The sequence below is a fragment of the Strongylocentrotus purpuratus genome, unplaced genomic scaffold (genome assembly GCF_000002235.5).
Source record: "Strongylocentrotus purpuratus isolate Spur 01 unplaced genomic scaffold, Spur_5.0 spur5_scaffold_3, whole genome shotgun sequence".
Taxonomy (NCBI): Eukaryota; Metazoa; Echinodermata; class Echinoidea; order Camarodonta; family Strongylocentrotidae; genus Strongylocentrotus; species Strongylocentrotus purpuratus.
In genome coordinates this window covers 14,367,926-14,380,774 of record NW_022145609.1, presented here as the reverse complement: position 1 = coordinate 14,380,774, position 12,849 = coordinate 14,367,926, and the positions used below count along the sequence as shown (strand labels likewise).

The window sequence follows — 12,849 nt, the reverse complement described above, 5'->3', positions numbered from 1 at the left end:
CGAGGATGGTTTGCAGAATGCTTGGGTTTGATGGAGCCTTGGACGCATCGGGAGCTGCTAGCTTTGGTCAGGGCTCTGGCCGTATTCTTCTAATATATGTTAGCTGTGATGAAACAAAAGATAACCTGGGAGACTGTGTTCATTTAGGGGTTGGAAATTATATTTCTTTTGGTCATGGTTGCGATGCACGCGATATTTGTTTTTTCAGGAGGCTTGTTTTGAATGAAGACTTTTCTTTTTACATAATATTTTTTTCAATTATATAACAATCCTTTTTTTCTTCAATATTTTTGTTTAAGCCTAAAATACGTGTGGTTGGTGGATCATGAGAATGTAGCTAGCATTTGTGTATACCTCAGTATTATGAGATTAAATAAAAGTAATATAGAATATTTAGGAGCGCTAACAGAAAAAAGTACCATAGCGCTTCCAGATACAAAATATATGAACAGAGGACACACAATTACAGTCTCACAGGAAGTAGATTACATAGATCACTGGGGAAATCACTAAGGGGTATTTTTAATGTGGCAAGACAAGTAAGTTCCCTTAATATGGAAAGGGGATGTTGTTTCCCAGTCTTTGATGCGGCTACTGAAAACAGTTTTTCAACAGCTAAGAGTCTAGATTGGGAATTATAAGGTTACATGTGTCCGTTGCTGAGCGAAGATTACGAGATGGTGTATATATTTGGATGGTGTCATTAAGATATTCAGCTGCCTAATGATTGAGTATTTTGAAAGCACACAAACAGACTTTAAACAGAACACGTTGATGTAGAGGTAACCAGTGGAGTTCCGTAAGGATGAAGTATGAGTTATAGACCCAAGGCCAAAGATCATGGACAGTTTCAAGTTTCCTTCTATCTCTAGCACATAAAAAAGTATAAAGACTATTGAAATAATCTAACCTTGAAAGAATTAGAGCTCGGACAGCATAGTGACGTGTCTTAAAATCAATGAATCTTCGAATCCTCCAGAAATTGCAGAGATGATAATTACAATTACGGACTACGTGGTTTACATTAGAGGACATTGTGAACAAAGTATCAATGCATACACCAAGACCTCTAATATCAGGGGAGAGGGGAATGAATTGACCATTTACATTTAAGTCGTACATTTGATATGTTAGACGACATCCAAGTGCTTATCTCTGTACTACATAGCGATATTGGGTCAAGTGTTTCGTTCATGTTTTCCAGTGTGGATCAAAGGAAGTATACAACTGAATATCATCAATAAGCAAAAATACTGTTAACCATGTATATTAATGTCAGATAAGGGGGGGGGGGGGTGATGTATAGACTGAAAAGGAACGGTCCGAGAGCAGACCCTTGGAGCACCCCAAAGTCAACAACCCTCGGGTCAAACAGTTCCCCAGCTTTGTTTACCCTAGATGAACTAGTAAAGACTTCATCCACCTGAGAGCTAGACCAGATATATGAAAACGGAACTCTAAACGATTCAGTAATATATAATGATTGACTAGCTTTACAAAGAAATTCCATTAGGTATTTTTGGTTTTAAAGATAAGGTCATTAACATGACTGTTAGCTAGCTTAAAATCTGTATGATCTGTCTCAGAACAACTCTTGATCCATTTCCGTTCAGCCCGTCTTCGACCAAATTACGAGCCCGTCGACACAGGCTGCCACGGCTGTGGTATAAGCAGCTAGAAGTGAATTTAATTATCCATTCATAGAACGGTTGCCTCTGTCGACTAGTGCTTATTTGAAGAATCTACGGTTCGTGTGCAAAATCAAGAAACTACTAGAGTAACAGCGGGGTGACCACCGAGGCACTGAAACCCAGAACAGTTTTTGGCCAAATTTTGCTCTTGTGCTATATTTGTAGTCTTGAACTTTCAGGACTGGGTTCGGTATAATGCGTTAGCTTATAGTTCAGTCATTCTCGGCACTCTATATTTCATTAGACCTGGTAGGAATGATGTCATTTGCAGAGCTTGATATATTCTGTTGTATATTTAATGGGCTATCAACGAACAAACAAATGAGATATAAAGACAACCTAACAGAACATTTTTACCCCATTTTTATTTTGGTCCAGATACCAATGAGTGCTTGAGCAACCCCTGTATGAATGGAGGGACCTGCATGGACTTGGTCAATGGATACACATGTTCATGTCAGACAGGATTCAGTGGAACTGACTGTGAATATGGTAACATATCTTGTAGCTTAGTTATCCCGTTTAAATACATTTGTTAAAGCAAATACACTTCGTTAGCATACCCAAGAGCTGAAACAATTCTTGAGTGTCCAAGAAAAAAGCATGAAGAAAAAGCAATATACACATGTGCAGATAAAATATAATAAATATAAGTACATGTATGAATAAGGTGCATATATGTAGGAAATATGATATATACATTTAAAGTTCGATGGTCAGTTTTCATTAATTAGAGCCCCCCCCCCAAAAAAAAAAAAAAAAAAAAAAAAAAAAAAATTGTTCAAATAAATGTTAATGTTAAGCAGATTTGCACGCTATTTTTATATTTATATTCATTTTGATCCCACCATATATTCAGTAGAAACATTTTACATAATAATTTATGTTGTCACATCTGACTAGCGTGAACATATTCAAGATCCTGCTCTACGGGTTTGACCTTACAAGGAGCTAGGCCCACCTTTTAAAAAGTAAAAAAAAAAATGCACTTAACAGAATACAAAGCTCACAGGTAATGGAAAACGTTGGGCATTTAACATTTTATTTTGCATGATTTTGATTTTCTTTTGCGGCTGTGATAATGTTTGCTTTGCCCTGAAGACATTGATGCATGTGACCCCAACCCATGTGTCAATGAAGGGAACTGAATAAAACCACATAAGGAATCCCGGTGATGCAGATGGTTTGTACAAATTCCACTCCACTTAATAATTCCAAAATCATGATTAAGATGAACGATTTGGTTCACTGTTGCCCATAAAATTGATAGATTTTGCACATACCTCTTTTAATAAGTTGACTGTGACAATATGATTTTATCTTGATAGATTAAATATTGATTATATCTTCTCAGAACTGTATTCGTCAATCTCTATGACTCTTTATATTAAAAAAAAGGGCTGAGAAGAGGTCAACTTAATCAAGAATAGCCAAATTGTCACAGCCATTTTTTGAAAAGAGATGAGAAACAAATTATTCCGACTCTACGGGTAACAGTGTCGTATTGGGAATTTGAATTTCTGGATTGTGCTGTTCTTATGCAGATTTGTGATAAATTTGAGTGACAGAAATGTGCGCAATATAAGAAGCCACCATCATCATTATTATTATTATATTCTTAACATAGTTGATTAACCTATTTTGACATATGTTCATGACAGGTAATCCAATGTTTTTTAGTTTTAGATAAACACTTTTTACTTTGTTTTATACCAGTAAGTGACAAGAAATGATTTAAAGACACTGCAGCTTAATCTAAACTTAATAATATTAAAGTACCTTTGTTATTTAACACAGAGTATATTTAAACACGTTCCTATTTTTGAAACACCCAAACAATTTTGATAGATAATACAATTATATTCGTTTATGGTATTGTAATACAGTTCTAAGATGAGCTGTTTATTTATACTGTTAACAAAAGCAATATATATTTTCTATTGATTCATATAACTGTCATGTTTCAGAACCACGAGGGCTCATGTGAAAAGTTAGATGGCACCCGCAAAATACTTCAGGGCCTCGAAATTTCGATTTTCAAAAGCTATTTTACAAATTTCTTTGTTAAAGTCTTAACAATTCCCGTTATTGTAATCATGTAAACAATGTTTTCCAAAGGTGAATAGGCACTAAGTTTTTGCTAAGTTCCAAAGCATTTGCATTGTATAAATAAAAAGAACAAAAGTAGCAGAAAATTTACTGCTGATCAAGAGCTTTGAATTACACCCGGCATTGGAGAAAAAAATGTTTTGATGTTCTATATAGGATTAATTTTTAACATGCTGAAAGGGTTATTCTCGTGAATACGACGCATTGCCCTGTGGGAATGAAGGAACCTGCTTTGAAGGCACAAACTATTTCAACTGCACTTGTCCTCCGGGTTTCAAATGGATCATATTGTGAACATAGTATGTGAATTTGCACATATAGGGGGATGGATATCATGACAATGCTTGTTCTTATATTTCTGAACATAAAAGGAGCAGGATTGTTGCTAAGGTTGTTCAAAACACATTTTATATAACATGATTATTACATTTGCATACCGTTTTTGATTGATTACTTAGATTGCAGTGCAAATGATCAGACCAAATTTGTGACTATAAATCCTGCATACAAACAAATGGAAGTTCATGATTTCAAAAGGTTATTTCAAGAAGTATACCGGGAGAAAGTATTAAGTTTTATTCAATGCTATGGTTATTTTTTTATAGATATAATCCAATTCTCTTTTATTTCCTTTTAACCCTTTTTGTGCCATATCATATTAGAGCACAACAACACATTAGCATAGTTTAATAGTAAATCTGCATCTTTCCCCTTTAGAAATAAAGTGTTAATATATACAGAGTTTGTAGATACACTGTTTGTCATATTTCTTGAATTCCTGCTGGCATTTTCTAAAGAAATGATTTTGCTGCTGATTGCATACAGTTTGGTGATGGTACTAATAATCTGTTTATTAAGAGAAGTAACAATTAATATGGAGGTTGTCTGGATCTTTCAGAAGTTGTGAAGGGCATGTTTCGTTAGGGGCCATCGTAAATGCGATTGGTACTCTGGTTGCAGAGTAACATTACTATTTAAATGATTGTTGTTAGAGTTTGTCAGATGGAGGACAAATGTTTAGACAGGGGCTGCTGTTTAACTATTCCTATATTATGCAACTATTTCAGTCTGTCCTGCTAGTACTTTTGGAGATTACTGTATGAAAAACTGTACATGTGTGGATGGTGCTAACTGCAGTAACGTTGATGGGAGCTGCACTTGTGATCCAGCATTTGAGGGAGCAGTTTGTGACAGAAGTAAGTGAACTTGTTGGTATTGTGATGGCTAGAGTCAAAGATCATTTAGAGAAGTAAATACGCATGATCATGATGAATGTCATAACAAATATTTAAATGTGAAATCATTGAATTGAATTGCACATGTGTGTGTCTTATTTTCCATTTACATTCAAACTTAACCCTGTATATGCTACCCAAATAATCTCCCTGTGCCACATTATATTTATAATGGCATAGATATTCTAAAGGCTTCAAGACTATTTACCTGTCTCCAATGCATTAATCTATACCGGTGTTGAGAGGGTTGTCATGGAGGTAATCAAGACCAAAAAAAGGGTAATTTTGCAAAACTGTTATGTTTAAAGCTATCCTTTCGTCAAGTGTTGCCTGTTTTATGCAAAATTGCACATGTGGCAAATGAGCAACTGTGCAGAGAGGCGAATAAAGTAACCAAGTGTTAATGGTACACCACTCTTAAAGGGCTGTATTACAGGGGAAGTCCAACCTGGTTTTAAGTTGGTTTTGATAGAAGCCGATAAATGAGAGAAACAAGTAAGTGAATGTTTGAGCAAAAAAATAAAGAAAAAAATAAATATAAATGTTTGAAGGTGTGATCGATCAAACACAAATTGGCATCTTACGAGCTCCCCTCTCATCTGCCCTATACTAATACATTCACCCTTAATATAACTTATGCAAATACGTTTTTATACAACCTCTGTATGAAACAAATCTATTCCAACATCAATAACTAAGAAACTTTAAATTCATGAGATTTTCTGTACAGAGCAAATTGGAGAGGAGCTCGCAAAATACGTCATAGTGTTGCTAATTTGTGTTTCACTGATGACAACTTCTGATATTCGTAACTTTCCTATTATTTAATCAGAATTTGCTCAAACTTTAACTGATTTGTTTCTCTCACATTTCTGCTTTGATTGAAACCCACTTTAATATCAAGGTGGACTTCCCCTTTAAAGTATACATGTGCATGTACTGTGCATGTAACTACATATGTCCACTGAGTGTTCTTGAATTAAAGTTGCTCTCAGAATGCTCACTAGGAATCTATTGAACATATAGACCGTTTTGCATACTATCCTGGCCTAAAACTTCATGCTGTACAAGAAGACCGTAATTTGTAATAAGTACCCTAACCATGACTTGGTACTTACACTCTTTGCAGGCGAGGTTAAAGTCACAGCCAACCGCCTATCTAACGATACAATATCAAAGGGCGACGACTTTACACTACCTTGTCAGGTTAATCTCGCTGGGATAGACCTGGATGAGGTTGCCTGGTACAGAGATAGTGACAAACTCTCGGGTACAACTGATGTGGAATACAGGGTAGACAGCAACCTAGCTGACATGGGGATGTACTACATCACCATTCGGGGAGCCAGTGCAGAAGATACAGGGGCGTACCGCTGCACTGCTGTGACAAAAGGAGAACGGTTTAGTTCATCGAGCGAAGACATTTTAGTTGATGTAGTTGGTGAGTAGCAAGAAAAGTTGATGAACTTGAAGAAACAAACTATACATGCATACAGAATTGTCATACAAATCGAAAATGTCACTATCCGGTTGATTTGTACATGTACCGTACATCCAATTAGTATTTTTTTTTGTTAATGGAGTACATGCAGATATCTGATATTTTCTTTAATATTCTATGTAAATGTATAGACACCATACATAAGTTAAAGGGGCATTTGTTACAAGTCCCAAATACATGCATTTTGAAACCTATAGACAGTTTGCAAAGAAAAGTAGTGTGAGCTGATCCGTTAAAAATTTGTTGTAGATATATTTTGCAATTAACATTCAGATTGTTCTGAGAATTCAGCATTGCAAGTGGTATTTAGGCGAGGCGTCAAAAATATCGATACCAGCAGGCTGCCGCCTCACGTATTGGCGCATCGAGGCTGCAATTACGGCCGAAGCCTGGCTGGGGCAATTATTTTTCACTTATTAGCCCAGCCGGCTTGCGCCAGGCTGGGATCTGAGGCTCGGTTTCCATTCGAAAGGCGGCAGCCGGCGCATGCTTTTGTTCGGAGACCATTATGATGACATCATGAGTTAATTGAGGGTCCTACCGCCAGCGGTAGCCGGCTGAGCTAATTTAAAAAATGCAGCCAGGACGCGCAAGTGCAGTTAGCTGCCGCTGGCTGGTATATTTATTTTTGACGCCTCGCCTTACCAGATTGTACTGTTGCCCGTTACCTGTTGTACTTTGGATGCCCAGCTCGGTTTCATGGAATTTTTTATTCTGCACTGCTCCTTTCAGTTCTTGGTAAAATTGACCATGACCTCAGCAGATCTAAGGATTATGTCCAACTAAACGGAACGGCAAGTCTCAACTGTACCGTGTTCTCGAGCAGTGAAGCAAGCATAGCATGGGAGCGGAATGAGGTGAGACTGGTGGATGGTATGAACAGGACTAGCATTGAACCAAGCCAAGAAATTGGAACAGGAGGGACGTATTTCTTCAACGTGCTCAAGATATCTGGCATTACCCGAGAAGATGATGGAATTTATAGGTGCTTGGCTTTTGACGGAGCTGGGATAATGACCGACAGCGAGAATGTTAACATCTTTGTCCAAGGTAAGAGAGAAAGTATTTTTTTTTCCATATCAACTTTTTAACTCCTTTTCTTTTCTTTGATTGATGTTCTTTGACTGTTGATACAGATAAATTTCATTGGATTCAATTACAATATATGCCCTCTCAACTCTTTCTTTATCTCCACTCCCTTAATTTGGGAGCTTTTCAGCCGGTTGCTATTTTCCAGGTATTTTTTTTGTGTCAGTTTTTTCAGTTTAATTTCTTTCATTTCATCTGAAAAAACAACAACAATACATTAACAAAACTTAGCATATTTACAAAATTGATATTCGTGAACAATTAAGACATCTACATAGCATAAGTTTGTATGGCATTTACACTAAATAATTTCGAGAATTACATGTAAAAAATGGAACTTAATAAAAAGCATATAGCTTGTAGAATTTAAGTTCCTCAAAAGGAGCCAATGCAGTAGATACAGGGGCCTACCGCTGCACTGCTGTGACAAAAGGAGAACGGTTCAGTTCATCGGGCGAAGACATTTCAGTTGATGCTGTTGGTGGGTAGCAAGAATAGTTGTGTAGAAACAAACTATACATTCATACATGTTAAAGTCAGGATACGACAGTACAGTTAACCCCCTTGTTATTTATACACAAAATGCAACAATTTGTGCTCTAATAACAGTAATACAAATTTATTTGTATTCATATCTCCTTTAAAAAAAGACAAGAAAAACAACAATAATGAAGGAATCGAAGGAATCGAAGACATACCGTAGCTACAGTAGCTAACATACATCTGAATAGATAAATATGTTGCTTATAATGACTATAAATGTTAAAGGGAAATATTTTTTAACATTTGAGACAATACAAAAAACTATGAGCGTTGTTTTTGTTCTTTACTGAATAATTCTCAATACTGTATTATCTTTCAGAATCTTCTAGTACTATTGAATTCGAGACTACTGATTCTTCTTTGCCAAGCACAACGCTAGAAGTGCTATCAACGGATCTCGGAAATACATCTCTGGATTCAAATACTACAAACATACTATTGCTCGGAATATGTATTCCCGTTCCGAGCATTATTCTTATCACAGGGTTCGTATATTGCCTAATATGTCGATCAAGGAAGAGAAGAGCTAAAATCAATCTTGATACAACTGTATACATGGATTTGATGCATTCTAAGTCTGTAGACCTTCAGAACTTAGACTCAATCTATCAGGATATTAATTCCCCACCTAAATTACCAGAACGCTTGTCAGCTGTTGTGTCATCTCGGAAACAAAAATCGCATGTTGCCTGGACAGTGAGTGAAAATACGGCAGGTGAGCAGGAGCACATCAGGGGAGACAGTGGACAAAATGCATCCCATGAATACATGGACATGAAACCTATCCGTGAAAGACCTCGTAGTTCTAAAGATGAAGACATTGATGGTTATCTTTTACCAACTGGTACAACTCCGGAACCAAGAGTATACATGGAAATAGGAACCACAACTGAAGATGAAGTAGGTTCTGACAATGAGATAAGAATTTCAAGAGCAAGACAAATCAATAAACAAGATGCGGTTCATAAATACATGGACATGAAGCCTATCAGTCAAAAGCCCGCAACAGGCACAGATGTAGATCTTGATGGTTACCTACTTTCATCTTCCACAGCTTTGAGGTCTGAATTAACTCCTATGGTAGCTACGAGAGCCGCATGTGTATCACGTTCTTGCAACGACAAAAGAATGACAAGATCAAGGCATAGCGATAAACAAGAGGCAATTCATAAAGACATGCACATGAAGCCTGCAAATCAAAAGTCTTCAACAGACACAGACACATATCTTGATGGCTATCTTCCAACTAGGAGAGCAACGAAATCGGGATCAAAGTCTGAATTTCGCATGATGTCGCGAATGAATACTATTAATCAAACGCCTCCAATTGACACACACACAGACATTGACGGTTATCTTCTTCCAACTTCAGCAGCTTCAAAGTCTGAATTTACATCAACAATAGTATCGACGGCTGCCAATGTAACAGAGACTGACGTCAAAATGACGAGAGCAACACACACCAATATACAAGATATAGATCATAAGTACATGGACATGAACGTTGTTTATCAAAAGCCATCATCCGGTTTGGACTTTGATGTTGACGGTTATCTTCTTCCTGGTGTGACATCAGTAGACGCCGACAAAGATGCTGATGGCTATCTTCTCCCAAGCGTTACACCCTCCAAAAACGAAGTTACCCCGAATTTGAGAGTAATATCAACTGGTTTACCCAATATTGACAATAAAGGAAGTTTGAAAGGAACTCTACAACTCAGCAGACAAGATGGGGTTCATGAATACATGGATATCAAGTCTGTTTATCACGAGCCCCCAGGATTTACAGACATAGACACCGATGGGTATCTTCTACCTGGTGTTACAGGTTTAGGAAACGAAATTTCTCTGAATTTAACTGATTTCCAACGGTATTACAAGAAAGCAAGTGTCAGCAAAGAATCAAAACATACTCGAGAAAATCACAAACAGGAGTATATGGATATCAACTCAGATACGGATGTAGGCATAGACAGGGATCCATCTGTAACTCAAGGATCCCGGACAAACTGTCCATATGTGAAAGATGTAGAACATGCCTCCGTAACAAAAGGCAGTACAGCGCCTGAACTACATGAATACATGGACATGACAACTGTTTATGAAGAGCCTTCTGCAGATAAAGACGATTATCCTGACTGTAATCTCAACACATCAAGCTAGAGTTCCGACAAATGCTAAAATGGCAGTAACTGCCATCCCACTTGGTGATGACAAACACAAAGTGGCAAGGTCATCGTCAGATACGGAATACGATATTATTCCTGATTACACCAACATCACAACTGCTTAAGACTTGGTCAGATATCACGCGGTAAACCGATGCAAAAATTAAATAGCCGCAGATTTTTCACGTTTTAAAGAATCACATAGTTCAGAGTGCAGATATTTCAAGGGTATTGCACTTTACGTCTTTATTAAAAAAGAAAAAACGTCGCGATTTTGTCACGTCATATCTGAACATGCCTTTAAAAAGAAAGCCACATACACGATGGAATTTTGTTGATATTTGACTTTCTTTTAGATACCAAAAATTAAGAAGTTTTTAAAATGAATCCTTCCAAACCCGAATACTGGACAGGCGTTAATAAATGAGAAGATATTTAAATGGACGAGGATCATTAATAGGTCCACATAGAAATTAAGGAACTTTAGAAGACTATTCATTGAGGAAAGACAAGGATAGATGTATTCTGAAAATATGGATGTATAATTATCACCAGCTGCTCTGCGAGGTAATGGTCGGAAATGGAGTGGTCCACTTCGACACGAAATATATATGTATTATTTTAACTATAAATCGATTTTCGAAAAATGTTTTTCATCCCTGTCCTACCATCAATTTATTATTTCGGCATATAAACAAAATAAACAATGCATGGAAACATATTACACTATGTAATCTAGGTGCTCAAACGGATGAAGGTGTAATTTTTGGTCAAACTATTTGGTATACCCATTATCCCCAAATAAATGAAAAGGGTAGTACGTGTGTGTGGGAGTGTGCATGCGGGTGTGTGTGTTTTTGTGTTTGGAGAATGCATTTGTGTGTGTGCGCACGTGTGTGTGAGCTTTCAAGCCTGGCACTGATTGTTAACGTATATAAGCTCACCTTCGTTAAATCATTCAAGAAGGTATTATATGGATACCCGTTGGGACGATGTTGTTGCTTGAGCTAAAGATATAACCGTTATCAATGCGCACCAAACAATTCATGACTGGTTTTCGTATAAGCCTACCTTAAACACATCTGTAATAAATTAATGAATCATAAATATATTGTATAGCTTCAATTCGTATATGTATGAAGGGCTGAAGACATTCAAGTGCTTAGTTCGAGAGATCACCTGGAAAAAGTGATACTCGAACAATTTTTTTTTTATTGCTTTCCATGATATTATATGCAATATTAGTCCAAAAATGCAGCCTTGTAAAGTGTACCCATAGAAAGCAAGAATAGAATCCATCACAACAAATCGCCACACAGCAACAGAGAATTAATCATTCCATAAAATATTATCAACATAGTTCATTTTACTTTGATAAACTACAACGAGATAAAGTAACTATATTGTATATATCTTGATCTGTAACCGATGAATAATTGATACTCTATTAATAAAAACACGATACCACACTCATAAATACGACTGATTTTTATAATTATTGGAGTACGAAAGGTTTCAATATTTTGCTAAATCATTTTTTATTATGCTAATATAATACATTGTTCTTTTCACACTCCAATAAACCACAACAATACATGGGAGGAGATCCATGAATATAAAGACATGAAAACGGATTACAAAACGTCAAAAAGAAGACTTAGACATCGGTGGATATTTCATTCCAAACACGAACATTTCTTCAAATAATGCCTTAATGGGAAGTCGGTTACGGATAAGAGGAACTGTTTTGGAATGAGAGTAGCGAGGGTGAATGCCTCAGAGAGGCTGTGGCATAACATGAACCTCATGTACTCTCAATGCATACATTACATTTTTGTGAAAAGAAATGCTGCAAACAAGGGAGGGTATAGGTAAGATTGTATGTGTGTGTGTCTTTCGTGGTGGGTGCGTGTGTGTGCGTGAGGCTCTTTTTTTGAAAAACTGTTCATCCAATGTATAACATGTTATATTGTTAAAGATGAGTAATAACTTCCAACTGTATATGATTATGTTATGTTTCTGTGGTAATTAGTACCGGAACGTATATATGCTGTCTTATGCATTTGTAATAGTTTGAAAACGAAATGTATAAATGAAAAGGTGCTATTCGTTAGATGTTAAATGTTATACATACTATCATTCTGTTGTTATTTTTTGTGAATTGAAAGAACAATAAAATATCTATTAAAAAAATCTATTCATTTTTTTGAACATTAAAATGAACGGAGTTACATTAATTTCTTATATTTTAGTGTTGAATATGAATATATTAGACACATTTAACCTATAAGCGTGAACAAAATATTATGTTTAATTATATATACACATTATCAATCTGTTATTATTTTTTTGTAAATTGAATGAACAATAAAATATCTTTAAAAAAACAAACCTCTATTCATTTTTTTGAAAGTAAAAAGTTAAAGAAAGTTAAAATAATTTCTTACACTTTTAGTGTTGAATGTAAATATATTAGATACAGTTCACCGATAGGCGTGAACAAAATGTAGGAC

The 12,849-nt window shown here is 36.2% G+C and overlaps 1 protein-coding gene across 1 annotated transcript in view; it reads left to right on the top strand.

Moving 5' to 3' along the window:
- The window catches only part of LOC754921 (deleted in malignant brain tumors 1 protein-like), a 55,830-nt gene extending 45,369 nt beyond the window's left edge, over positions 1-10,461 (top strand). The window contains exons 17-20 of the mRNA XM_030995764.1: positions 6,165-6,476; positions 7,269-7,586; positions 8,809-9,068; positions 10,288-10,461. Coding sequence (XP_030851624.1) covers positions 6,165-6,476; positions 7,269-7,586; positions 8,809-9,068; positions 10,288-10,461 — 1,064 coding nt within the window. The remainder of the gene's footprint in view (positions 1-6,164; positions 6,477-7,268; positions 7,587-8,808; positions 9,069-10,287) is intronic.
- Positions 10,462-12,849: the final 2,388 nt, after the last annotated feature.